This window comes from Pseudopodoces humilis, chromosome 7 (genome assembly GCF_049639895.1).
Source record: "Pseudopodoces humilis isolate 2021_Gansu_Grassland_sample_001 chromosome 7, ASM4963989v1, whole genome shotgun sequence".
Lineage (NCBI taxonomy): Eukaryota > Metazoa > Chordata > Aves > Passeriformes > Paridae > Pseudopodoces > Pseudopodoces humilis.
The window spans coordinates 49202536-49227573 of NC_142206.1; the positions used below are offsets into that span (position 1 = coordinate 49202536).

At 38.1% G+C, this 25038-nt stretch overlaps 3 protein-coding genes across 8 annotated transcripts in view; 2 read left to right on the plus strand and 1 right to left on the minus strand.

The window, feature by feature from the left end:
- The window catches only part of ATG2B (autophagy related 2B), a 45828-nt gene extending 39894 nt beyond the window's left edge, over positions 1-5934 (minus strand). For all 4 annotated transcript variants that reach the window (XR_001331296.2, XM_088058450.1, XM_014249794.2 and 1 more), the window contains exons 1-3: positions 5728-5934; positions 2115-2277; positions 150-302 (exon numbers count right to left, since the gene is read on the minus strand). Coding sequence is in view for 3 of the 4 variants with exons in the window: in XM_088058450.1 (XP_087914576.1) it covers positions 150-302; positions 2115-2277; positions 5728-5889 (478 nt within the window). In the remaining variant the exon portion in view is untranslated. The remainder of the gene's footprint in view (positions 1-149; positions 303-2114; positions 2278-5727) is intronic.
- Positions 5935-6437: 503 nt separating this feature from the next.
- On the plus strand, positions 6438-10270 carry GSKIP (GSK3B interacting protein). 3 transcript variants are annotated; one of them, XM_088057803.1, is made up of 3 exons: positions 6438-6607; positions 7540-7798; positions 8413-10270. In XM_088057803.1, exons 2-3 carry the CDS (start codon positions 7541-7543, stop codon positions 8572-8574), a joined length of 420 nt encoding a protein of 139 aa, XP_087913929.1. In that variant the 5' UTR covers positions 6438-6607; position 7540; the 3' UTR covers positions 8575-10270. The 3 variants fall into 3 exon arrangements, with proteins under 3 accessions (XP_087913929.1, XP_005520211.1, XP_014105267.1); XM_005520154.3 differs by having other exon boundaries at positions 6438-6603; XM_014249792.2 differs by lacking the exon at positions 6438-6607 and adding an exon at positions 6699-6720.
- Positions 10271-11140: 870 nt separating this feature from the next.
- The window catches only part of AK7 (adenylate kinase 7), a 29076-nt gene continuing 15178 nt past the window's right edge, over positions 11141-25038 (plus strand). The window contains exons 1-10 of the mRNA XM_088057792.1: positions 11141-11218; positions 11783-11959; positions 13060-13168; positions 14139-14233; positions 14959-15069; positions 20158-20241; positions 20740-20828; positions 21360-21450; positions 23898-23975; positions 24723-24872. Coding sequence (XP_087913918.1) covers positions 11144-11218; positions 11783-11959; positions 13060-13168; positions 14139-14233; positions 14959-15069; positions 20158-20241; positions 20740-20828; positions 21360-21450; positions 23898-23975; positions 24723-24872 — 1059 coding nt within the window. The 5' untranslated portion in view covers positions 11141-11143. The remainder of the gene's footprint in view (positions 11219-11782; positions 11960-13059; positions 13169-14138; positions 14234-14958; positions 15070-20157; positions 20242-20739; positions 20829-21359; positions 21451-23897; positions 23976-24722; positions 24873-25038) is intronic.

Below are 25038 nucleotides of genomic sequence, written 5' to 3' on the forward strand. Positions count from 1 at the left end.
ATTTCTCTCTAGATTTTACAAGTTATGTTAACAAGTGAAAATTAGACAGATAAATTAAGGCAGTTGAGATGCCATTCTGTAAAACTGAGACACAACATAAACCAATTAAATCTCAGATGTTAATTCAGATCTCAATAATTGATTCATACCTGTTTCAATAGTTTCTGCAAACTTCTCAAGTCCTTCAAAAGGCTGGGACCCTTCTCCTTGTTCATCTGTCAATTTTTGGCTAAGACACTCTTTTGCAAGCTGCATGCTACTGGTCATAAAACTTGACCAATACATAGGCTCAGAACCAGATGCTGTGGAATAAAATACGTCTTAATAATTAAACATGAACTTTATGAAACTATAAAGAGCAACACATTTGGCACATCCAGAGTTTCAACAGCTTAGTAAGAATTATACTTAAAAACAAATTTAGTTATAATCTCTCATTATAGACTTTACTACTTTAAAATTAATGTAATCTATTTAGACTGCACTGGTAAGATTTTGGTATTTGAAAACTTAGAATAAACAAGATAAAATCAGGTTATCAACAGTGTAATCAATCTGCAGTGGTGGTTTAAATAATTAAAGCAATTCAATAATTTCTGGAGTTCTTTTACTGTATTGGCATATTTTTGCAGGCATATGTGGCAAAATGAAGCAAGTTAAATTTTTAAGAATTATTTCAAAGTTTCTTATTCCTCTTGAAACATATCCCACATGGAGAAACACTATGCAAGGTTTAAAATATTATCTTAGCATATTAAAACATGTTTTAAATGTCTAACACAGACCTGACATAGTAAGTGAAACATAATAAAATCCAAGAGGACAGCAGGTATTAAGCTGAACAAGTTTTTCATCAGACAGATTACCTTAATTGACAATGCATTCCTACCAGCTAATGCCAAGGCCATTGTGAGCAAATGCTCTAAAACTATGGATTAGAAAAGTTAATCAAATTCAACTATCACACTCTAATATAGGCAGACAAAAATAAAACTAGCTCAAATATAAATGTGTTAAACAGGCAAAACATTTCAGTTAAGCATTCAGGTCTGGAAACATCCATGTGGCTATAGATGTATGATAAAACCAGCCCCATGGGTTTTTTTCTACACTATTTGATCTATTATAAAGCACGGTACATCAAAGAGAACTAATTGGATACAGGTGAAGAAATGAAAGTTTCTTCCTAATACTACCATTCCTTCAAAGCAATAATCTTCTATCAGAAAGTAATACAGCTCAAAACTTAATTTCAGTTAAACAACTAGGAATGCAATGCAGAGTACATGTAAGCAAGTAAGTCATTTAAGGTAACTCACAAAAGATGAAACAGGTTTTATGCATTTTTTCCCTCTTTTTATGTTTAAAAAAATGTTTTCTTCCACCTTCTCTACACTAAGACGTAAACCAAATTAAAAGTCTTCAGACATTCAAACAATTTTCACAACTAAAAATGCACTATGTGTTCCACTGAATTTATGGAAGTTTGATGATCAGTAAAAATTTATCACCAGGACAATCTAAACTAGATCAGTAATAAGCATCTGGACACAGACAAGCTAGAACTCACACAATCCTCTCAGCATTCCAATCAAAGTAAGTATGTATTTAGAGTACTTAGAAGTCATTATTTCACACTGCAATAGCAATTAAATTGCATTTGTTGTTCTCAAGATGCAAGGAGATGCATCTTTTAGCCTAAATTAGACAAAGAAAGCCAGAACCTCCCATAACCCTCCCCCCAAGTCTTACACCATGGTGCTGTCCTGCTGCCACCCAACAGCCAGCTACTAACGCTGCCTCACAGCACTGGACAAACAACACCCAAAATCCGCAAAAACTTCTTCCCACACTTCCATTTCTATAGGTCTGAAACAGCTTGGAAGACATAAAACAGTAGAAACATCATAACCGTTTCAAGTTATTTAACAGAGAAACAACTGAGTTGATGACCAACTGACAAACATCTGACAGTTTATTTTTTTATTAATTCTCAATTATTAACATATGGAAGCTAAATGGCATTTTAAATAAGGATAAGAATTGACTAAAGCGAGACTTTTGACAATGAAAACCTGTAAATATCCTTTTCTAAAAGCAAAAAATAAGCCTACCTAGCCTTGGTCTTGGCCTGAAGACCATCTCTAATCCTTTTACTTCTAATGCACAGTTATCCTGCAGCAATGACCCCCAAGGGACAGATAAAGAAATTGATTGGATAAATCCATCTGTGACTTCCAGAGGGGCATCAGCAGACTCCAGGATCTCATTAAGACACTAGAAAACAATAAAATAAAATTTAAAAATTATAATGTTTTTTAAAATCACATCCATAATTTTACATCTAACAAATAAAACACCTTGATACTACTAGAAAATTAATTCTGCTCAGACAGAAAAACACCAGACACTCTCAAGTGTTTCAATTCCATTGCAATTACACACCACCCAGCTTTAAGAATTGCTCTGTGGTGGCTGTATAATCTGTACTTTTGCACTATACAAGAAAAAAAAGTTTGCTAACTTACTCTTATAAATACTAGAATACTAACAAAATCTAGTCTTTCTTTGGCAGTACTGAAAACAGGCTGACAGTAAAAGTACAAAAGTACCTAGTTTCCATGACAGGAGTATATCATAGCATCTAATTTCAATGTAAAGTTCATTATTTACTTGTCTGTGACAGTGGAACCATGGACCCAAACAATCCTCTCTTGTTGTGTAACATATTTGCCATTTCTAAATCCTATCTTTATAGTGGCATTATAAACACCAAGTTGCCCAAAATATCATACCAGCTCTAATGTAGTAGTTTAGGATTTTCAAGTTTTCTATAATCCTCAGAAGACTCTTGTTGCTCTATATAGAGTTCATTACCTCCATACACATGAAACATATTCTCCACACTTAGGCTAATAAAAAAGTGAGTTCCTGCCTGTGCTTTGAATTTAAAATGTAGTTAAAACTTAAGTTCTCAGACAAGTACTTAAGCTGCTTTAATGAAACAAATCCCAGTCTTATTCACATACCAAATTCAGTGTGTGAAACTTTGCATTGTAAACAAGGCCCTACTAAAGACTGGTTGTAATAATAGGTCATAATCTTCAACTGGCAAGAAAAAGTGTGGTTTTGACCTTCCTGAGTTTTGAACAAGGTCACTGATTTTACCTGAGAAAATGCATAAATTCAACATCAGAAGTTTTGACAAAAATAAGGATTTAAAAGTTGTTTTCCATTTTAATCGTATTTAAAATGATATTCCAATTATACAGAACAATCTAAAAATAAAAAACAAAAGATTTCAGAAAATTACATTTTTAATTCTTATATCTCCAGGTGCAACTTTCCCATCATATTGCCTTGTTGCTCTCCTTAATGCTCTTAATAACCTTGCTTTTAGAATTCTGTTTGCCTTGCATGTTCAGCTTTTCCAGTTTCTGTTCCAAAGTCCACTCAAGCAGCAAAAAAAGACACCGGCTTTCAAGAAACAGAACCTGAACAGTCCTATTGGGAATTTATTTAGGAATCAAATAATCAACTAAAATTCAGTGACATTAAAATTTTATAAAATAAATAATAGAAAATCTCTAACACATTTGGACTTACCTATTTAAGAACTTATATTTAAGAACTATACATGTGGCAATAACATAAGAAGGCAAAAATACTTATTAGAGATGAAAACTGCACTTCAAAATATCACAGGTTCATTTAAATTACTTGAATGAATTTACAAAGTAATTTGCTTTAACAGGAAGTAAGCTAGCTACCATATTTTGAATAAATCTGAATAATGTATTTCTGCTACCCATGTGCATGGTGATAAAAAATAAGTGTATTTTAGTACACTGCTTATTATTTTAAAATAGAAATTTTCTATCTAAAAGCAGAAAAACTGAAGCACTCTTGAGCTAAATTGCTCCACAAATAGGCCAGCTGTTCCTAGAAGGAAGTAATTAGAGCATTCCAAGTGTAATTTTTAAACTGAAGCAGAGCCTTAATATCAGGACTTCTTTCCACATTATTGACCAACAGTCCACAAAAGTAGTATTTAATGTATACTAAAATTCAACCAAACATTATGCATTACATTTTGATTCTCCTGAAGAGCCCTGGCCCCAAAAGGCAAAGCCATTAAATTTACAGCCCCAGGAATTCCTACGTATCTCTACAATCTATAAACAAATACAATATTGGCTAAAGTATCTACAGTGCTGAGATGAACATAAATATCTGCAAAAATGGACACCATGTAAAAATGCAGTCATCCTGGTGATTCACTGAGAACAAGGTTACAATGACTAGGGGAAAAAAAAGAGCTGTAGTACTTCCGTGACATCTGCTTTTGCAATCTGTCATACATGAGAGTCACATGCAGAGAACCTCAAACATGCAATTGTTTACAAGTGGAACAGAAAAATGCTGATCCATAAATGGGGAAGATCACCTAAGCATTACAGCATATACATTTCATCACTGTATATATGTTATGCACACTTCATTTAGTATTGGCCCTTAACTGTTTTGTTATTAAGTATTTTACATTTTAAATATCACTTTGATTCGTAAAGAGCGCTCGATACCCACTAGAGGGCATAACAACTCAATTAAAGGGAGGCAGCCTCACTGCAAGCCTGTCACAGAAAACAAGCTGCAGACACAGCCAGAAAAGAAAAGAAGGAAACAAACAAGCAAACAACAAAAAAAGTCCACACTCAAACACTGGTAACATTGAGCATTTCTGCAAGCGTCTGTCCTCTACCCCTTTCAAACATATTTTCACACAAACAACATTAAAAAGCATTACCTGAAAACACCACATATTCACAAGTATTTTAAAATATACCCTGCATGGCCTAATACCAGTACATACTCTAGTAAAAATGTGGTTTGGAAAACATTAAAGCAAAGGACCTAGCTCATTATCTATGCTACCCTGGATGTCAGTGATTGATTCACTACAGTGTTTAAGTCTTCTCATGACAGACACTTGATAGACAGGTCAGAATTCAGTAACATTGGCAATTAAACCAAGAACCTTTACAGAATATTACAAACCCAGTAATCCAAAGGCCTGTCTCTACAGTAGGCTGAAAATATACATATCTGTGTATAGACACATACATATGAAAAAATATACATGCCAGGACTGGAGTGTGACCGGCCACCTGCTGAGCAAACTCCAGCTAAAATCAGCTTTCTTTCTGTCAACAGGTACTTTGACCACTACAAGACGAGGGGACAATCTTTAGAGATCTACACAGACTAAACTCACCATAACACTAAGAGCCAAGATGTCTCCAAGACAAGAACAAAGCATAGAAACCACAGAGATTACTTTGTTTTCACCATCTCTAGTAGTCAGTAAATACATTCCTCATTAACTACAGAGATTTCTAGCAGTTTGGGCTACACTAGCTCGCTCTCCCTGAAATATCAGTAGCTATTGCCTTCTCTCAGTTTTTCTTGCCTTTCTCATAATTAAAAATTATGCAATCCAAGTGTGCTAGAAAAACGTATCTGTAATAAATGCCAAGATTTTTTTTTTTCTTAAATGCTAGCATATCAGACAACAGTTCCCTGGATGAAATGTTAATTATGGCTATAACCTTTTGCACAAAAGAGGCTGGGTATCGAAAATAAAGTGGGTGGCAACCGGGGACAGAGAAACAGCTAGTCCCTCACATGCAGCAAGAGCCGAAGGGGTCAAGCGCTAGCATCTCTTACCCACTTATCCAGAGGGACCTGCGTCAAGGATCCGGTGCCCTGGTAGAGATCCAGACTGAGCTGTTCCAGGCTGAGCTTCTCTTGCAAGAAATGGCCCAGGTACCTCTGCAGCAGGTACCTGCAGGCTCTCTTCTTGATGGACTCCGAGAAAGGCCACGGCATGGCGGCTGCACGCCGGGGGGCGCGAGGCCGAGCGGCGGGACGGGGGCGGGGCCGGGGGCGGGGCCGGGGCCGGGGCCGGGGCCGGGCGGAGAGCGGAGGCGCGAGGGAGCTGAGCGGGGGCCGCCAGGCCAAGCCTCGCCCCTCGACGCGGGCGACAGCGGGGGCTCCCCGCTGCCGGGCGGCACCGCCGCCGCCCCTCACGCCCCGGCGGGACGGCACTGCCCGCCCTAGGGCGAAGAGGCGCTGACAGGCAGCTCCATCCTCACTCGGACACCGCCGCCATCTTCTCGGCGGCAGCGGGCGCGGAGGGGCCGCTGCAGCCGCGCTGCGCTGCGTGGGGAAGGGGCCGGGGTCCGGCGGAAGGGCAGCCCCTCCGGGTCAGCTCTGCCCCGCCGGCGAGGGCGGCCGGGCCGATCGCGGCTGTTCTTCTCCTTCCTCCCGGCGTCCCCCCGCCGACCACCGGCACCGTGACGTGCGGGAAGTGGCGTCGCCGAGCGGAGGAGGCGGGGGCGGAAGCGGCCGCGGGAGGGGGCGGTACGGCCGGAAGGCGTCGCGCAGCCGGTTGCGCCGGGGCCGCCTCTCCGGGGAGCGGCCCGGGAAGCAGCGGGGCGGGCCCTGTTCGCCGAGCAGAGCACAGTGGGGCGGAGCGGCGCGGCGGGCGCGTCCGGAGCCGTGCGGGGTCGGGGACGGGGCAGCAGCCGCCCGCCGGCGCTGGTGGGTGCGCTCCGGAGCGCGGCGGGGGTGCGGTCCGTGGGAGCGGGAGGCTGCGCAGCTGGATATCCAGCTCCCCTGTTGCCTTTAGCTTCTTCGGAATTTGTTTCTAGGTCGAAGGTGGGGATTGGTAGGAAGCGGTGTGTCCCATGGAGTGAATCTCCCGCATGTTGATTGGCAGCCCCCATTTCTTAGCAGCATTGCTCAGCTACCAGAGCTCTCGGGGCGGCGTCCCAAGGGGCTTTCCCTGCTGCCTCAGGCAGGTTCCACGGGTGTCAGCTGAGGCCTCCTGGCGACACTGGTACCCGCGGGGCCACTGCCGGAGCCGCGGCGATAGCCCTGCCGGGGCTGTCCCGTGTTGGTACCAGTTGCTCGCAAAGACCAGTATCCTCTGTTTCTGAAATGTATCGGCAGTTGTGCGTAAAAGATGAACAGGAGCTTTATTCTTCAGTGACTGTAACAAGCAGCTTTAATTTCTAAAATCTCTGATACTCCATTTAGTTCAAAGACTTTTCAAAGTCTTCCATAAATTCATCAACAGTAGTTTTTTGTTTTCTGCAGCTATTGATTTCACTTTCTCCAGGCATGATTTGTCTTCCTCCCACATTCTGGATCAGCAAAGGACAGAATTAATGACCGCTGAATCGTAACAGTCTTACACCACAGAATGCGAGTTAACTTGCCTGAGAAAAACTAGCTTCAGTGATACTGATACCACTTTCAAATGTTTATGTAATCTTCATCAACACTTTTTCTGAATATCTTGAGTTCTCTAGACTGTCATTTCATAAGTTATGCAAGTTACTGGGTTTCATAGTTTACTTTTTTTTTTGGACAATGTTAAATATGTCTGTTTAAAATATAACTTGTATTTTATTGTGTTAATATATATTGAGTGCAGTGGTATCATAAATCTAAAATAAATGTTTCTATATGCAGAATGGAGACTGATTGCAATCCTATGGAGTTGCCCAGTAACACAGGGTTTGAAGAGGATTCTGATTATAGAGACTTTGAAGGAACGGACGTGAAAGATATGAGACTAGAAGCCGAAGCTGTTGTAAATGATGTTTTGTTTGCTGTCAGCAACATGTTTGTGTCCAAAACTCTTCCCTGTGCAGAGGATGTGGCATATATCAATGTGGAAACCAGGGAAAGGAACAGATACTGTCTGGAGCTCACTGAAGCAGGACTCAGGGTAAATTAATTTGTTTATTATTTCTTAAGCTTCTTGTTTTGAAAAATGACCATATTCAAAAGGTGCCTAAAAAATACTTCACTGACGATATATATACCTCTTGTACTTTTACAAAAGCCTGATCTACATCAGGCTTCAGTTTTCTTCTAGAGGAGGGAACTTTAGCTAGTTACTTCCAACAAAGCAAGAAGGGAAGTTAGTAATAAAACAGGAGTTTATTTAAGACATGAAATGGTGAAGATAGAATCAGCAATTTGTTACAGGTGTGTCAATCTTTGAGTTTCTCAGATACCCAAAGAAGTCAATAATACAACATCTATATAATTTTTTTTTTTGCACCACTTGTAATTTTTGTACAGACATGTAGATGTGAGACTTATTTGCAAAGGATGTATTTTACTAATATTCTGACTTTGGACAAAAGGTATTTGAAATTGCCTTAAATACTGTATAACCAGTAAGCTCCACAGTAGAAAGCAGAGACTACAATTTAAATACAGCATTTTTTGTTCTTACATTACTGTACTACACTGACTAGCAAAGTTAAGTGTTGTGCTAGATGTGTCAAGGTGATCATCACTGCAGAAATTTAACCATGCAATCCTATGTTGCAGGTGGTAGCTTATGATTTTGATCAGACTGATGACAGACTGCAAACTCCATATCATGAAACTGTCTACTCCTTGTTGGACTCTCTCAGCCCTGCATATCGAGAGGTGTTTGGAAATGCAATACTACAAAGACTAGAAGCTCTGAAGAAAGAAAGTCAGTCATGATTTATGAGGAAGATTTAGTACCAGAAGGAATTCTTTGTATGAAGTGCTGAGATCTTCCTTACAAACATCTTAAGCTTCATTTCTTGCATACATGAAGTAATACTACTTCATGCTAGTACATTATTAATGTTTATATGTTATAACAAGTATATAACATTTTGCTACCATGGATTTGCATATATCACAATGTTATTAAAAGCCACTTGGATAAATAGTGGAAAAAATTCTTAATTTTATTTTTTGTTATAAATGAGCACGTAAGTTGCTCCATACCATGTGCAAAAACCTTGGTCTCTTTTCCTAATCTTAGTATTCAAAACTAAAAGAATAGAGACTGAATGTTATAGATATAAGTAGTATTTCTTTGTGTGTGTGCTGATAATTTTCATGCCTTCTTTTCAAAATAGAAGGTAACCATTTGCTCTACCCGGTTAATGAAAAAATAACTGGAAAACTTCTGCAAAGAATTTCTGCTTGATTTGCTATACATAAATCTGAAAGCTGTCAGCTTTGTAGCTAGAAAGATGGTTCTTCAACAGTTGAGCATTGCTTATATAGTGGCAGTATCTGAGTTAAAAGCAAGGCTCAGCATTAATTCATCTGTCCTTGTCTGTGGCAACCAGCAAGGTCCAAATAATACACAGGAGTAACTGCTTATATATGAATGTATTGTCTGAACCATGAATGATTAAGCACAGATTTACATTTCCTAAAATGATATTATATATGCTCTATATATGTATGCTATACTGCAACTGGTTGAGAGGCTTAGAAGGCCTGTTTACTATTTTGAATGTGTATTTACATAATGTACAGGATATACTCAAGAGTATTTTTGCTTCAGCCTTTACTTTCTATAATACAGTACTTTGGTACTCCAAATTTTCACATTTTTCTCCCTCAATTGTACAGTGTCCTCTCCTAGTGAATACTAAAGTAAGCACTGCAATGTTAATTGCATTGTATTGGTTTGAAACCAAAGGCTGTATGAAATTTGCTAAGACTAATACAAGCTGGAAGATATAACTTGTATTTTCTACTTAAAAACTGGTACAACTCTCTTTATAAATCTATTGTTCTGCTATAACTTTTCAAGTATGTACCGAATGGTAGACTTTTTAAAATTTAGAGTTGGGTAGAAATGCTTGTACAGTTGAACTGACATTCTGTGACATTCATACTTTTTGTATTCTATTATTCTGTATTTGTGTGTCTTTATTTAAACAATCCTGCCATTATTCTTCTATGGTTTTGTGACAAGTACATGCAGTAGCGTTTTTGGAACCACATTTAGGGATGTATTGGTTCTCACAGATTCCAGTGACAAGTAGAGCTGTGTTTACTTCTACCTGCTATGGGTTAGTCATACTGATCAGACAAGCCTAGTAGAGCTTTTGTAATGGCTTTGGGTTAGCAATGAGCAACCATGACAATTGTAATTAGTGCTTCTGTTTTCAAGAGCTTAATTTTGTGGTTATTATCTTTTTGGGTTGAAACTTTTGAAAGTAGTCCACTATCCTAGAGTATGCTTCCATGCTCCAAAAATCGTTCATAGGCTCTCTTTTGCACACAGGTCTGTGGCACGTGGTTAGTCCTCTGTGAGGAGAATGTACTTTAGCAAATTTATATTTGAATATTTTTCCTTGCAACTCATTTACTTGTTCAATTTCAACGACTAAACAATTAAATAAATGGACCAGTGCGTTCCAGTTTTCTTGTGGGGGGTGGAGCTACTGCTAAGTGGAGAATGAACAACTGAAGTCATAATGCCCTTAGAAAAATCTTCGATAACTGTTAAATATTTGGAAAACTGGCTGCAAATGTGTATCAGCTGAAACTTTGTCATGAAAAAGCAAGGTAAGATATATGATTGTAAAAGAGTGTTAGAAATCCAAGTGGAAAAAAGCCAAAGAAATGGGTTTGGTTTGGTTTTTTTCTGTCTTAAAGGCCTTTAAAATGTCATTTTGTGTGATTATTATAAGCATATTTTCAAAACATATGCAACATATTTTGAAGGTGTTAACAGACAAAACTTATATTTCTTAAATTGTATTGCAGTGTTAACTCAAAAATGTCATTCTACCACTTCGTGGTTACTGAGGATGACCAAAATGCTCACCCATGCCTGTCCTGGGGTATTGCTGCCTCTATGGAGGGAACTTCTGTGCAGCACTGAGGAGGGAGAATTTCCGGTTTCCTTCAGCTGCCAGTTGTTTCCATTGTCCGGAGCCTCGAGTAAGCGCTGCTGCTCTAGCTGTTAATCCGCGAATCGCTTAAGCAGCCCCAGAGCCTGTCTGCTGCCGGAAAGGACGGCTGATAACCTAATTAAAATCTATTTTTGTCTCGGCAGTACCACACGCGTCTTGTACCTTCCGGAGCAATGTCCCAGACTGAGGGACCGCCGCCGCCCCGCGTGTCCCGGGCCGGGCCGGGTGCCCACAGCGCCTGCGCGCAGCGCGTGACCGCCCGTGCCGGGGCGGCGCTGCGCCGGGCGCGCCCCCAGCGGCCGCCGGGGGAGGTGCGCCCGCCGCCGGTCGCGCGGCAACGGGCCGCGTCCCGGGCTGCGGCCATGGCGGAGGCGCTGCGCGGCCGCCGCGTCTTCCTCAACCACCTCGACTCTTATTGCGGCCGCAGCATCGGCCAGGTGACCGCGGAGTGAGCCCGCAGCTGCTCCCGGCCGCGGCTTCTTTCTGCCCCAGGCACCTCCGCCCGCCGGGAAGCCGCCGCTGGTCTCCGGGGAGCTCGGCCGGGCGGGCTGGAGGGTCAGCTGAAATAGCTGCTGAGGAGACGCACCGGAGCAATTGAAGGGATAAGACAGAGTAAAAATGAGGAGTAAAAATAAAGGGTTAAGAGGAGGAGGTGTGGATAAAGCCGGTCGTGAGCTTTCAGGCAGCAGCTGATCGCTGTGGAGGGCGATAACCCACTTCCCCGTGAGGAACCCCTCCCGAGAGGAGCCGGGTGCGGAGCGGGGGCATCCAGGGGCTCGCCAGCACCTCCGGCTTTGAGGCGTAGGACACAAGCCGAGACAAAACACTCCAGCCGAGGCTGAGCAGTGCCTAAGGTTTTCCCTTCAACGGGAAGCTGTTTCAGCGCATTATCAACAGGAGCAGGGCTGGTCAGACGGTGCTGGTGCCTTCTGGAGATCACGAGAAGCTGTGTGGGGCTCAATAGATACCTGTATACAAATTTCGTGTCTTGTATATTGCAGTATTTATCAACTTGTTTTGTTGGGACGACGCTTGTAAGCCCAGATGAAGAAGAGGAGGGAGATGAAAATGGTTCAGATGAGGTTCCCACGGCCTCAAAGAACGAAGTCTACGAAATAGTGGGTACTCTTTCTAAACCAGAGAGTACTAATCCACGTTTTGCAAAGGAAACGTATGCAGTAAGTATGAGTCTGATTTCAGATTGCCTTTAGGCAACATTACAAATATCGCAGGTAATGTAAAATGACCTGCACTAATGAAATGGTCTGTTGTTCCTGCTGGAAGCTGTATCTATCTGTTTTATTCCTTCTGCTTCCTGCATGCGCTCCGCTTTACTCTCTTCTAGTTCTAATACAGTAAATAGTAAAAGGAACTCAGAAAATAAATTATGTCATCTTCATAACTTTTTAAAAAAATCTATCTTGATGATCCACAGGTCTGCTTTCTTTTCCTCTCAAAGCTTACACTTCAAGTATCTCTCATCTCCTTTTTGTCTTTTATCACCATTTTGAAAGTAGTGGTGCTGGAATCAAAGTTAGTGATTCCTTTAACTGTTCCCTGAAATCACAGCTTTCACTAGCAGCTAATTGTCTGAATACCTCCATCTTTGTAAAAAGATGTGTATGTCCAGAGTTTAATTAACTCTTAATTAACTAAAGGAGGCTTGCTTGATTTAGTTTTCTGAAACTAGAATTGCCTCTGTCTCAAACTGCTTGTTATAAACTGATTATTATTCTTCTTACTGAAGAATCTCTTCCAAAACTTGAAAATTTTGATTCAGATGTCTATGCAGCTGAACTGTTCAATCAGGAAATTATGGCTGGCGGTGTTTAGTTTTAACCACTGCCTTTGCCCAAAGTGTTTGCTGGATTTGGTTGAGTGATACAGACAATCTGCACTTAATAAAAATTACAGGATGCTACCTTGCAAGAAAATGGACAATTTTTTATGCCTTCTCCATTCTGCCTATGGATAGTTGTTTAAAATACCTGGATAAGTAGTAGATATTTTTTTGATGCTCACAAATGCACTAAAAATATGGATCCTAAAATACAATTGAAAGTCCATATTTTTGATCTATATTAATGTGTTCTCTAAATTAGAAACTTCAGTATTTAATTTCCATTTCATCAGCTTGCATGTATCTGACAGATAAAAGTTTGATAACTATCTTACGAATAATTCCATCATCCTAATGTTAGAAAACCGCATTCTATCCAGAAACTGAACTTGAAAATTTTTTTTTTTTCTCTAATGACAGAATCTGTTTTTCCCTCAGGTTTCTTCTCGAGAAGCACTCTTAAGTCACTTGCTTGAGTGTGAAATTGTTTTATATAATATCACTGAAGATGCAAACCAAATTGAGGAAGCAATGTGGGCTGCTTCTGGTTAGTATAGCTATACCTGAACAGAAATTTGGTTTCTTTGTAGCCATCAAAGCTTGCCAAAATTGTATAATGAAATTATCAGGGATTTATAGTTCACTTTAATATGAAAATAGAGTTACTTGATGGAGAAATGCTGCACAAGTTGTTTGGTTAAATAGCAAGGAACTATGGAATGCACTGTCACATTCAGAAGAGAGAGAAGCTGGCATGGAATGGTCCAACTTTTTAAATTACACATCTGTGTAGGCAGTAATTTCCTTAAATAACTGTCAACCGTTCTCATCTATTTGCATTGGGAGGTGGGTAGAAAATTTTCTCATATGATATTCAAATAATGTTTTAATATTTTATATAATTATTTTGAGTTTATTTTTCTTAAAAGTCCAATAAAAATATTGCTAACTGTGTTTTGGAAACTTTCTCCTTATTGTTACACCCAAATTCTAATAGGCAGCTGGAATCCTTTTATGGTGAGAGTGCAGTATCATTCTTTACATGACAGCTAAACTAAATTATGCTTTTCTCTTTATAGTATGAATGCTCAGAAAACAGAATAGTTTGCATATCAAAAAATTCATCTTTTTTGATATTAAAATAAACTTTGTTTGCATTCAGTAACTTTTTTTTTCCCATTACAAAAAAAACCACACTTTTTTTATTTTCTTTCAGTACTTCAGTTATCAATAAGATGAATCATTTCCTAGTATAGATTGTTTTGGTGGGGATTTTATTCCCCATAACATTTAGCTCTGTGGCAATTATGTCAATTACCAATAATTTGATTCTTTTTTACTATTTTTCCTGTATTTGTACTCTTTCCTGATTTTTTATTTTTAACTCAAGGAGCATTTGCTTAAAAACACATCACATAGAACATTGGTATGAGTGTCTATACAGTTCCTTTATATAAAAGCAAAAATACAGTTTGAATAATACAGTTTGAAATAAAATCCTTGCTTTCATTTAACAGCCCTACATAAGGAAATAGAGACTTTTGCAAAACAAAAGATATTCATCCTCATTTCAACAATAATGACCTGGGGAAATACCAAACCCTTTGACCCTGTAAGTAATACGAAAACATTATTTTTTTTAACCAAATGTTGCCATTTAATGGAAAATATTCACTACATTCAATTACACAACATATTTCAGGTGTGTACTTCAAAGATGGCTAGTAAAGTGAAATGGGGTTTTGGGATTCTTTCACCCTTACTCACTACCTACTGCCAAAATTGCTAGATGTAATTCACCAATAGAAAAGTTTAGGTATTGGGCTATAATGATACAGGAAGACATAAGGAGTTGCTTGGTCAAGAGGCAAAACAAATGCTAACCACAATATGCACTGTCTTTCAGTCATAAAAAAAATCCCATGTTAACTGCATATTTAATGAAATACATAATTAAAATAGATACATCTTTATATCAATATATGTATTTTCAGTAACCATGTTGGGTGCTTTGTAGTATACTATTGCAGTTCTCAAATTCAGTGTTACAGAAATAGGGTTTTTCAACCTTGTGTAATGCTATATACAAAAAAAAACTAATGTTTTTTTAAAATACAAAAAGTAGTAAAAAATCTTTTACTGTGAAATTTGAAATTGAATTAATGACATTTTCAAAATGTTAAACCTCAACCATCAAATTCAGACCCTTGAAGAATTTCAAATGAAGACAAAGTTAAAACAGATTTTAAAATACTTTTAAAGAACTTTCTTTAACCATCTAGACCTTTAAAAATTGTTCTAAGAAATGTGTATCGGTCTTATTTTTTTTCTTCATAGGAAAATCCTGAGAATCCTTTTAATGAAAGCAATTTTCGCAAAAGAAAATCTCATCCTAGCTTTATGGATTACATAAATGCTGAAAAACACATTGCAAAACTTGGGAAAACTGTATGTATAGAGCTTTTTTATAAAAATAAGTTGATTTTTCTCCTTATTTAGAGCTTTATCGTAGTAATGGAAATTATCAACCATTTGAATAAGTTTTAAGAATATATTATTTTCCTTATAAATATGGATGACACAAATTATTAATAAAATATAGTAGCATAGAGAATACTATAGTGTCTTTTGAAACCCAAGTGCATGCATAATAAAAATCCCAATTTCATATTTTTGCTTAGGTAGGGAGTAAACCATATTCATTTAAAAAAAATAGTTTCTTTGATTGTACAATCAAAGCTGGGGTCTGTGTGGAAATATTTGAGGAAGAAAGGTTGTAGAGGAATGGGATATTAGTACAGCTCTAAAGAAAAGCAGCATCTTAGAATATTAGCAAGCTATGTTAGAATTACATTTCATTTAAATACTTAGATGTTCTGACCACACCTAGCATGCCCCTGGATAGTCCTCTTGGAGCAGAGGCCTTGTTGACTTTTGTTCCACCCTATAATTCACTTTAAAATCTCGGTCACAGAGCTGACACAGAATACCTAAAATATATTATCACTTTTTACGTTTTAAAATCCCCTCCTTCAGCTTTGCTTGCTTTGGTCTGATTAGACTATTAATCTTACTAGAGAACAGACTATGCCTCTATTTGTATTTAAGAACTATTATTAAAGAAATACCAGCAGTGGCTCAGCTTACAATTCAGGAAAATGGAAGATGTTGTCATTAGTGGTGTAGTGAGGACGTGAGAAAGAGAACAAAATACGCTGGATGATGGTGTCGTTTGGTCATTCTTTTTCTGTGTTAGTCTCCCATAATCAATATAATTCCATGTCCATTGCAAAACTTTATCCAGCTAATAACAGAATTTATTGTGAAAAAAACTTTTCTCTGATTTGAGCATATAGTTGCCATCTTATGCCCTGCTGAGAAAATAGCACTAGAAATTATACTCTGTTCTACTCTGGATTTAATAATTACAGAATAGAAGTAAAAGTTTGGTTTACAGCTTGTAAAAGCAGTGGTGAATTGTTTTTTCTTTTACTGTGCTAACATTGATTTATAAGATCATGGGGAAAGTTTCACATTTGTGATATTAAAAACATGAACATTTTAAACAGCATCCATCAAACCTTGTGTTAGCTACTGCCTCCACTTAATATCCAGATGAATTATTGGCTATTTTTCTGAGTAGTCCAAAGCACTGAGTCACTGCATACCAAAAGTATTTATATAATTAGTTTCTAAGTGTTTGTCAGGCTGAACATCTGTTGAGAAGATAGGTATGTAGCAGGACATTATAAAGGAGCTTGAATGTTTTCAACACCTACCTGCTGTAGCCCTTTCAAAAGGAGCCCTTTTCCTCCAGAACTCCAGTGTCAGTACCAATGGGTATCACTGCCCCTGGATGGTTTCTGTCAGCACTTTGGAACAGGAGGGCTCCAAAGCATCTGTTCTTCCCATAAAATCAGCTTTGGCTTCCTGTGATGGCTGGAGACTTCTGAATTACAGTCTTTACTCATTTCTAAATCCAGTGGTATCTAGGGAATGTGCTATCAGTGAAAGAAATTACAGTGTTATCATTCCCTGCAAAGAATTCAGACACTGGGATTCATCAGTCTTGCCAGCCAGGTAAAACAGCTCTTGCACCAAGAATAGAAGGTTTTCTAAGACTTGTTTGCCTGTTCAGAGTGCAATTTAATGGAAGTTGTTTCTTAAAGCAAGATTTCACCTCTCTGCATTAGTGTACCTCTCACCTATTTTTTGATTAAGAATCAGTAACAGTCTGAGAGTTTAAGAGTCCTTGTTTTTTATCACTAGCAGTTTACCTTTACCTTTGTGGCATTCAAGGCATTCAGGCTGTGTCACTTTTCTCAGAAGTTGCAATCTCTGGGGTCCTGGCAAATTCAGAATCCTTGGAGAAATATCTGCCTACCAAGGACAGAAAGGCTCTTCATCCCTCAGCTCTGTTCTCAGTGGTATCACAGCTCCTGAATCCATTTAGACCTGTTATTCATTTCAAGCAATTTATTAGAGCAAAATTAGAACAAAGCGTAAAACAATCACAGCCTGGAAGTGACGATCCCAGCTCGAAAGTGACACCTAGTGGCTTTAATTGAACGATACACGGGACAGTGACGTTCCTTACCCACGACTAAACAAGCCATGAGGAACACCAACTTGCTTAAGAATTGCCTTACTTTTAAAATTACCTATAGCCAAGTAACGCCAAGTAGTACCTTCTCAATGGGTGGCTTGTGACACTAAGTAGCTATTGTTAGAGGAACTGAACCTGTTTTAGAGGTATGTATTTCTGTGATATACAGCAGTCAGTGCAAAACTATGGTTTGTCTTCACATGAGGCATGAGTTAGCACAAGGTACATGGAAGAAAATCCAGTGTTGCATTCTTTTTAAGAGAAATGAGAAATAGCATCTCCTATGCTATTTCTTCTGCTTCAGAAGAGGAAGGTTTTTCCTGCTACAAGACAGAAATTACAACGTGTCTTCTGGGAAATGGCTGCAGTCTGTCCAGAGCAATCCTGAAAGCTGCTGCTCTTAGGTGCAAACAGTATCTGTCATGGTATTACCCAAGCAAACTCAGTGTGTGTTAAGATCCGAGTAGTAAGAGATACCTCTCCCCAAATTAATATGCAAATAAGGCCATAAATTGAAGTCAATCCTATAGATTTTATTTGACAATTAATGTGAGGTAGAGAGATAGAAATAGAAAACAGAGGAGAGAGTTCAATCAGAAGATAGTCACCACCCAAGGATCCAGTGGCATCGTGTTGGTCCTTCTTCATACTGGGCTTCTCAGTGATGAGGTTCCCAAGATCATTCAAAATTTTTCATATTTATAAACTATAGCAAACAGAGGAATTAATGTTCATTGGCTACACAGTTCTCTCAATCTATTGGTTAAATTATTCCCTCACTTCTAATGCTAATTAGTCCCGTGCTCAGTCTTTGTCTTCTTTTGAGTTGATGGGTTTCTTGGGTCAGAAGGCCATGAGTTAGTGGTCATGACCTTCCCCCTGCCAGAATTACCTTACCTTATTCAGTTGGAGCTGATTTCAGCACACTTGCTGAGCTGGATCTCCTTATGGCCTGTAAAGTCTGCATTCTTTGTGATCATTATCAGCAAAACATTCTTCTTCCCAAGCTTTGTTAAATCTCCCCCTGGGATAACAACCAGACAATAATACCACCTTTATATTTTCTTATCTCAAGTTGCCACTGTTGTGGCTTATCTTACAGTCCAAGTCCCAGGTATTCACAGAGGCATATTCAGGGGGACTTCAGTGATGGTTGGTGGTTGCCATCTGACCCATAACTAGGGTATGATCTTTGTTTGACTACTGATATACATATGAGCAGTTGCTTCATTATGGTCCTGGCCACAGTTGGAATTTTTGTCCAGATGCATTAACCAGGATGTACTAACCAGATCACCCATGCCTAGAGTTAGTGCAATTCTGCTGTAGCTCCCTTCTGTGTTTATCCCATAGCAAAGTCCTTCTGTGGCCCTAGTAGTGTTTGAAACAGGCAGATGTCCTTACAGTGTGGAAGCTCTTCTGCTATCTGTAATGTCTTCTAATTTTAGTGTTTCTCGTGATTAGTAACAAGCTGTTGAATTCAGTTGAAATGAAGTAGTTTTTATAACAAAGTTTCTCTTTATCAATACACTTTGTAAGTGTATAGATAAAACTGCATGGATACAACACACTGATTCTGCAACTCGTAATCAAGTTGCATGATGCTTTACTTATATAATCGAAGATTTGCTAAAACCTGTCTTATTCTGTTTCTAAAATATTATAAAGATGATAACAAAAGGTCCATTCCCCCCCCCCCAAAAAAAATAGTAGATCCCAAATCTGCACGTGTATTCCCATTGCTGATAAAGGCAGGTTCTTTTACATTGTAGGATGAAGATATATAATGCCTAGGATCTTTACAACATGGGAATTATTTAATAATTTTGTTTCATCTTAAAAATTTCAAAGTGATTAATTCAAAAAACTTCTTTGAGAATTTTTTTCCTTTCAGATGATTTTTTTTTTTAATAACCATCCTCGCCATTGATACAAAGAGTAACATGTATGTCCAAGCAGACAGGCAAATTTGTGACATTACACAATAATGATAAGCCAAAAATATGTGGGTTAATCATGATGTGTGGTTAGGAAAACATTTAAATGGCTCAAAGATACAATTTTTCTTAATTGTGCGCAAAAATTAAAGTTAAGAAATTGTAAAATAATTAATCTAATATTTTCTGCTCCTTTAGATAGCCAAATGCAAATGTGATGCATTGACAAAATAGCTGCAATGAATTTCGGAGGGTTTTTTCCTTGAAAATAGGAAGTATAAGCATGCGTTATCCTGTTTACTTAATTGATTTACATCACTTCCAAGTTTTTCTTCTTAATTTATTTTAATCTTATAATTTTTTTGTTCAAATGTAGATAGACCTATTTTTTTGAAAGAGAAATGTAGACAGCTTTTTTGAACAAAGAAATAATAATATGACTCAGGAAGCTACAGGATATGCAACAATTGATCTAGTTACAACTTGGAAGCGATACAGTTTGCACACTTTGTATATTTAGTGTCGCTCTATTGGGAACGGTGAGAAGAAGGACACAGACTCTCTTGTGGAGTCAAACTGGAGAATTTCTCCCAGTTTATTGCCTCAGATCTTTTTTATAGACCGATACGTGAAAGTACAGAAAAGAAAAACTCTTACTGGTTAGTAAACTAACACATCACCATCATTGGTCAGTGGGGCTCACCAGCCCTCGACCTTCTCTTGCAAGAAAACAAGGAACAGACAAACAGCACCTGCAAGGCTGTTTTCTATCTCTGAGGATTGTTTTAATTCCTCCTTATGATTTCCCAGGATGCTTTCTCAGGCAAGAATGAGAAAGTTATGTGGCCTGCTATTCCACAGGCACTGTGCTCCCTGCTTCACAGTTAGCATCCATATATTTAGTGTACATGTATTCAAGAGTCAGTGTAAACCTGTATCCCAGTTGTAGTACCATATTTTAATAAAATCTTTCATGCTGATTTCACTTTACAGAACAAAGAAAAGTTTTCAACTTATGTTGTTGCCTCAGGACATCAATATGGAGCTGAGGAAGGACTCTTTCACTACTTTTTTAAGGTAGACATCCAACTACATTAGAAGGATCATTTAATTTCTAGGGGCAAACTGCACTGGAATTGAATCCATTTTTAGCAGTCTTGGTATTGTAAGCTCAAAGCTTTCATGGGCAGAACTGTTTATTTGATCCTTTTGAAATATTTTAGCTACAGTGGAAGTGTTTTTCTTTTTTGGCTCTATTTTTTCTTAGATATTTCTCTGGTTTTTGAACAGTATCTCCATATGTACTTTCCAGCAGTGAGAGCACATCTGTCACGTAAATGGAATCCAGGGAAATGTTGTTCTTCTCAACATTACAGTCTCTTTTTTTTTTCTTTTTTTTTTCTTTAAAGTAGGCTGGCAAGAACCATGCTCAAGAATGGTCTCCTTTACTGCAGTTGTATTAATTCTTCAATAAACTGAACTTTAAATAATTAATATACCGATTTGCCTAGTAATCAAATGTTCCTTTTTTAGCTCTAGTTAATTTTTTTCTCACTTTATTCTCTGTATTTTCAGATGTGTTGGGTTGGTGAGACTCCTGCAATACCTGTTTTTGGAGATGGAAATAATATTATTCCAACCATTCATATTCGTGATTTAGCAGGGTGAGTGGGAAAAAAAATTCTCTGAGTAATAATTAATACCTAGCTAGATATCAAATCCAAATCCACTAGGGAGTACTGAGGCTTTGAAATTGGGTGAGTTGGTTTAAGGTCACTCTTGGGCCATTTTAACTGAGTCAAACTGAGCTTTCTGTTTCTTTAGAAGTAGATGTGCCTTCTGGAAAACTTTTATGACTGTTGCACTGATGCTTTGCTTTTAATAAATGATGAGTCATGCTCAGTCTAGAGTGTGATGCCAGTTAACTAGTACAGAACTGGAAATGGATTGTGGACTCTGTAGCAGACTAACATAATATCTTCAATAGATATAGCTCTTTATCCCTTTAACTTCTTTTCAAATAAAATTTGTAGCTGTACTTCTTTTTTAAGTAAAATATATGTGAAAATGTCTTACTCTGAAATGTTCTGCAAGAATTTGCAAACTCTTGGTACTATTTCATGAAATGCATTTAACAAGGAAAGCCACGGATGCTTCTCCAAGTACCAGCCGGGGCTGTACTTGCTGTGTTTCAGAGTGTTGCAAAATGTAGCAGACCACAGGCCAGACTTTCAGTATGTACTTGCAGTAGATACATCAATGCACACCCTTGAACAATTAATAAAGGTAAGAGCCTTGGTGAAAGTAAGAGATTTGAGTTCCTTTTTTGTTTTTTAGTATATGTGTATGTAAGGTTTTAAAACTATGCATTTTACTGAAGTAGAAATCCCTATGTCTTCCTAAATTATCTTGAGTAGTAAATTACATGGAAGAGTACTATGAAAATCTCTAAGACTTCTGTCCTTTAAACAAAATAGTTTATTTGATCTTGCTACAATTTTTGCAATGTTATCATTAACTTAAATAGAAAATTTAAGATTTATTATATTTAAGTTATGGAGATTAAAATTTAAATTTTAATCTCCATAACTAAGATAGTTATGGAGAAGTGTTGTGAGGTTCTCAGAACTGTGATTGGATACTGAGTCTTTACCATGTGTTTCCCTTCATGTTGTGGAAGACAGCTTGCTTTTCCAGGAGTTTTGAAATTAAGTCTAGAAGCAGTCTGAATGGCACTGGTAAACTATACACTGTGATAGTGAGAGTCAATTCATAGAATACTTGCTTATGTAGATTGAGGAACTGTTACACAAGTACCAAACATAAGAGTGCTTTTTTTTTTTTTATTATTTTTTAAATTTTTTTTTATTGTATCAAAGAGAGTTTCATTAAACAGGTACTTCAGTAGAAGATGAAAACTGTGCTTTGGTTCAGGTAGACATCCCAAGGAGAGTGGTTAGTGTCCTTTCAAGGGTATGTGGCTGTTTAGAAATGCGAAATAGAGGACAGGAGTAAGTAGACAGTTTTTGGGGACAGGAAGTTGCCAGTGAAGAGGGTGCTATAGTGTTGCCTTGGAAGGGAGCTGTACCAGCCCAGGGGAAGACTGGAAAGGTGCATGGGAAAGAAACACTTTGAGATTTGCAGTTGAAAATAGCTGAAGATTAGAAGAGGGGAAGCAGTATCATATATGCCTTTTTCATGCTTACTTTAATTTGGGTGTCCACTAACTGACATCGTTGAACCCAGAATGCTGGATTATTTGATCTGATGTTGTTATGGTCGAGTTTAAACCCAAAAGAGCAAGGAAAACTAAGTCTCTGTGTATGAAATGGAAAGAACTTTGAAGGTTCAAAATGTACCCCAAAACGTGATTAAAACCAAATGAGGTTAGATGTGGGTGCCCAAAAATTGATATATTTTATTTAATAGTAAAAGAGGCAAAGAGGCGAGGCAAGGAGAGGGTGACAAGAGTTAGGTGGAAGCATATAACCCATCCGTGGGTCCCAATGAGGTCTCATTGCTCCCCTCCATCTGAACTTCTGGTGATGAGGGTCCCCCACCACTGCCGCCATGCCGAAGAGTATAGAATCCAGTGGGTTAACACACACTTTGGGCAGGTGGGAACGCCCCCGTGCCTCCCTTGACGGGGGCCAGTTTGACACTGTCCCTTGCAACACTACGGATCTGTTGCCTCATGCTGCAGAGCTCTGGTGCAGGATCTGGGGACCCCTTTGGTGAGGCCTCTGGTGGGCCATGACACCTCCTCTGCTGTGGATAATCTTTTCCCCGGGTGAAGGGCCCCTCAGCTGAGCTGATCGGCACAGCGGAGTCCGGGCGGTCGCTGCTTCCCACCAGAGGCTTCTTCGCTACACACCCGGAACATCCCTCCCCCCGCCAAGACACACCTTTTGGTGAGAGGGTCTGTGAGGAGCCGGGCAGCTGATAGCCTTGGGGCTGCGGTCACAGCTCAGAAGGTGTTAGGCTTGTGCTCTGTGAATGTATCCTTTTTCCCCCACCCCGAGTTGTTACTTTATCTTATCTTCATCAGCGAGTTGCTCACGGCCTCAGTCAGAGCCCCATTCAGGGTGTGGCGGTGTTCTCTGAAGCCCTTGTAACAGTTTTTGCTATAATAGGCAAACGTCCTTCATGAAAATGTTTAAGTCATAAACTATAATATTTCAGTCTCCGACAATGGTCTACATAAATGTTTATGATTTTATGGAATGTAGTGGGATTTAAATCTATTTTAAAGGGCTGTAGGAGCAACTAACAATTTCTGTCTAATGATGATATATATATAAATGATATATAGAGAGTTATCAGTGGCATTGATCTGAAAACCCTTCCCAATTATTTATTAAATACCTTAAGAACCTGAAGTGAAAATGCTGGGGAAATAAAGATCTCCAAATGGATCTTAAACACTAGGAATCTATTCATACTTTAAAGAGACTTATAAAATTTTCTGTGGTTTTGGGTTGTTTGTTTTTTATTGCAGGTACTAAGGAAGAAGTGTTGCTTAGCAATCAAAAGCTATTTAATACTAACATTAATATATTGTTCTTTCATTTATTTCAAATCAATATTCTGATTTTCCAGGTACAGTATAACATAAAATTTAAAGCATATATTTTATCCACAGGAATCCTGTTCAATTTTTGCCTAAGAATCTGATTTGTTAAATGGTTTATGTGTGGGTTTCTTGTTTATTTATTTCTTTGTTTTTCTGATAGTGTATCAGTAAAAATCTCGGACCTGGAAAAATTGAGAAAGTTCCTAAAGAAAATGCATTCCTGAGCAAAGAACTAACAGTCAGTACTTGTCTTTGTTTTATTACTTGAGAGAAGTATTTAAACTTAGAAGTATAATATAATGAAATATATAATTTCTTGTTTCTTTATTTCACTGGAAAAATTTAGCCCCAAAATATGCCTAAAAATATTTAAAGTGAATTTCAATTTCGAAAATAAACAAAAATAAAATCTAGCCATCATAAAAGACAGAATTTTGAAGAGTTACAGCCTCATTTAAAAGAATTAAACACAGAAGCTCTGATGTCACTGTTCTCGTTAGCATATGGGAGCATTCTAACAAAACCTACACAAAATGATAAAAATAACAACAAAAAAGTTGATAATGTAGTGCTGCTAAGGCTGATGAACACAGAATATGAAAATTGTGTTGTATTCATCTATTTATCTGGAATAAACTGTTCAAAGGAGAAATAAACAAAATACAACCCAGAAAGTTTTAAGATGGTACTTGAAAAATTTATGAAAGGGGTGATTCCTTGCGATTACATGAAAACATCTCATTGTAGAGAATAATTGTTTAGTGTTGCATGTTCTAATACATCATAAGAACACTCAAATACAAATATATGTTGAAAAATAATATTTTTAAAAAGCTTAAAATATCTGTTTTGCTTTGTATGCAAACCTTCTTTCCCAATGCTTTAATTCTTTCTGTTCTCCATATCCACTCTAGTCTCTTATTCCAGCTTCTCTTTTAATGTGCGTAGCTTAAGTCTGTAAATAAATGTAGCTTTGTTCCCTCAGCAAATGCAATTGGATATGTTGTTTGTGAACCTGCGATTCGAACCTACTTATCTGAAAGAGAATTTCAATATTAAGTGGGTTGCTGAGGAAGGACTGATAGAGAACATTGCACAAGTCATCATGGAATACAAGCAAACTCGAGGATTACTGGTAATGCCTTGGTATATACTATTTTAAACCGCCTTTCTCTCTTTATCCCCAAGAGAAATGGTTATATAAACACAAGTCTTAAATTAATTAAGTAAAAATACATAGAAGATGGATATAGATGCAAAATAAACGAACAGAAAAACTTAAAATTAAATTGAAGAAGTTA

What these genes read in the sequence shown, in the direction of transcription:
- GSKIP (XM_088057803.1), top strand. Translation starts at nt 7,541, where the DNA reads ATGGAGACTGATTGCAATCCTATGGAGTTGCCCAGTAACACAGGGTTT. An exon ending in TCACTGAAGCAGGACTCAGG is followed by an intron (nt 7,799 to 8,412) that starts GTAAATTAATTT and finishes CCTATGTTGCAG; the next exon opens with GTGGTAGCTTATGATTTTGA.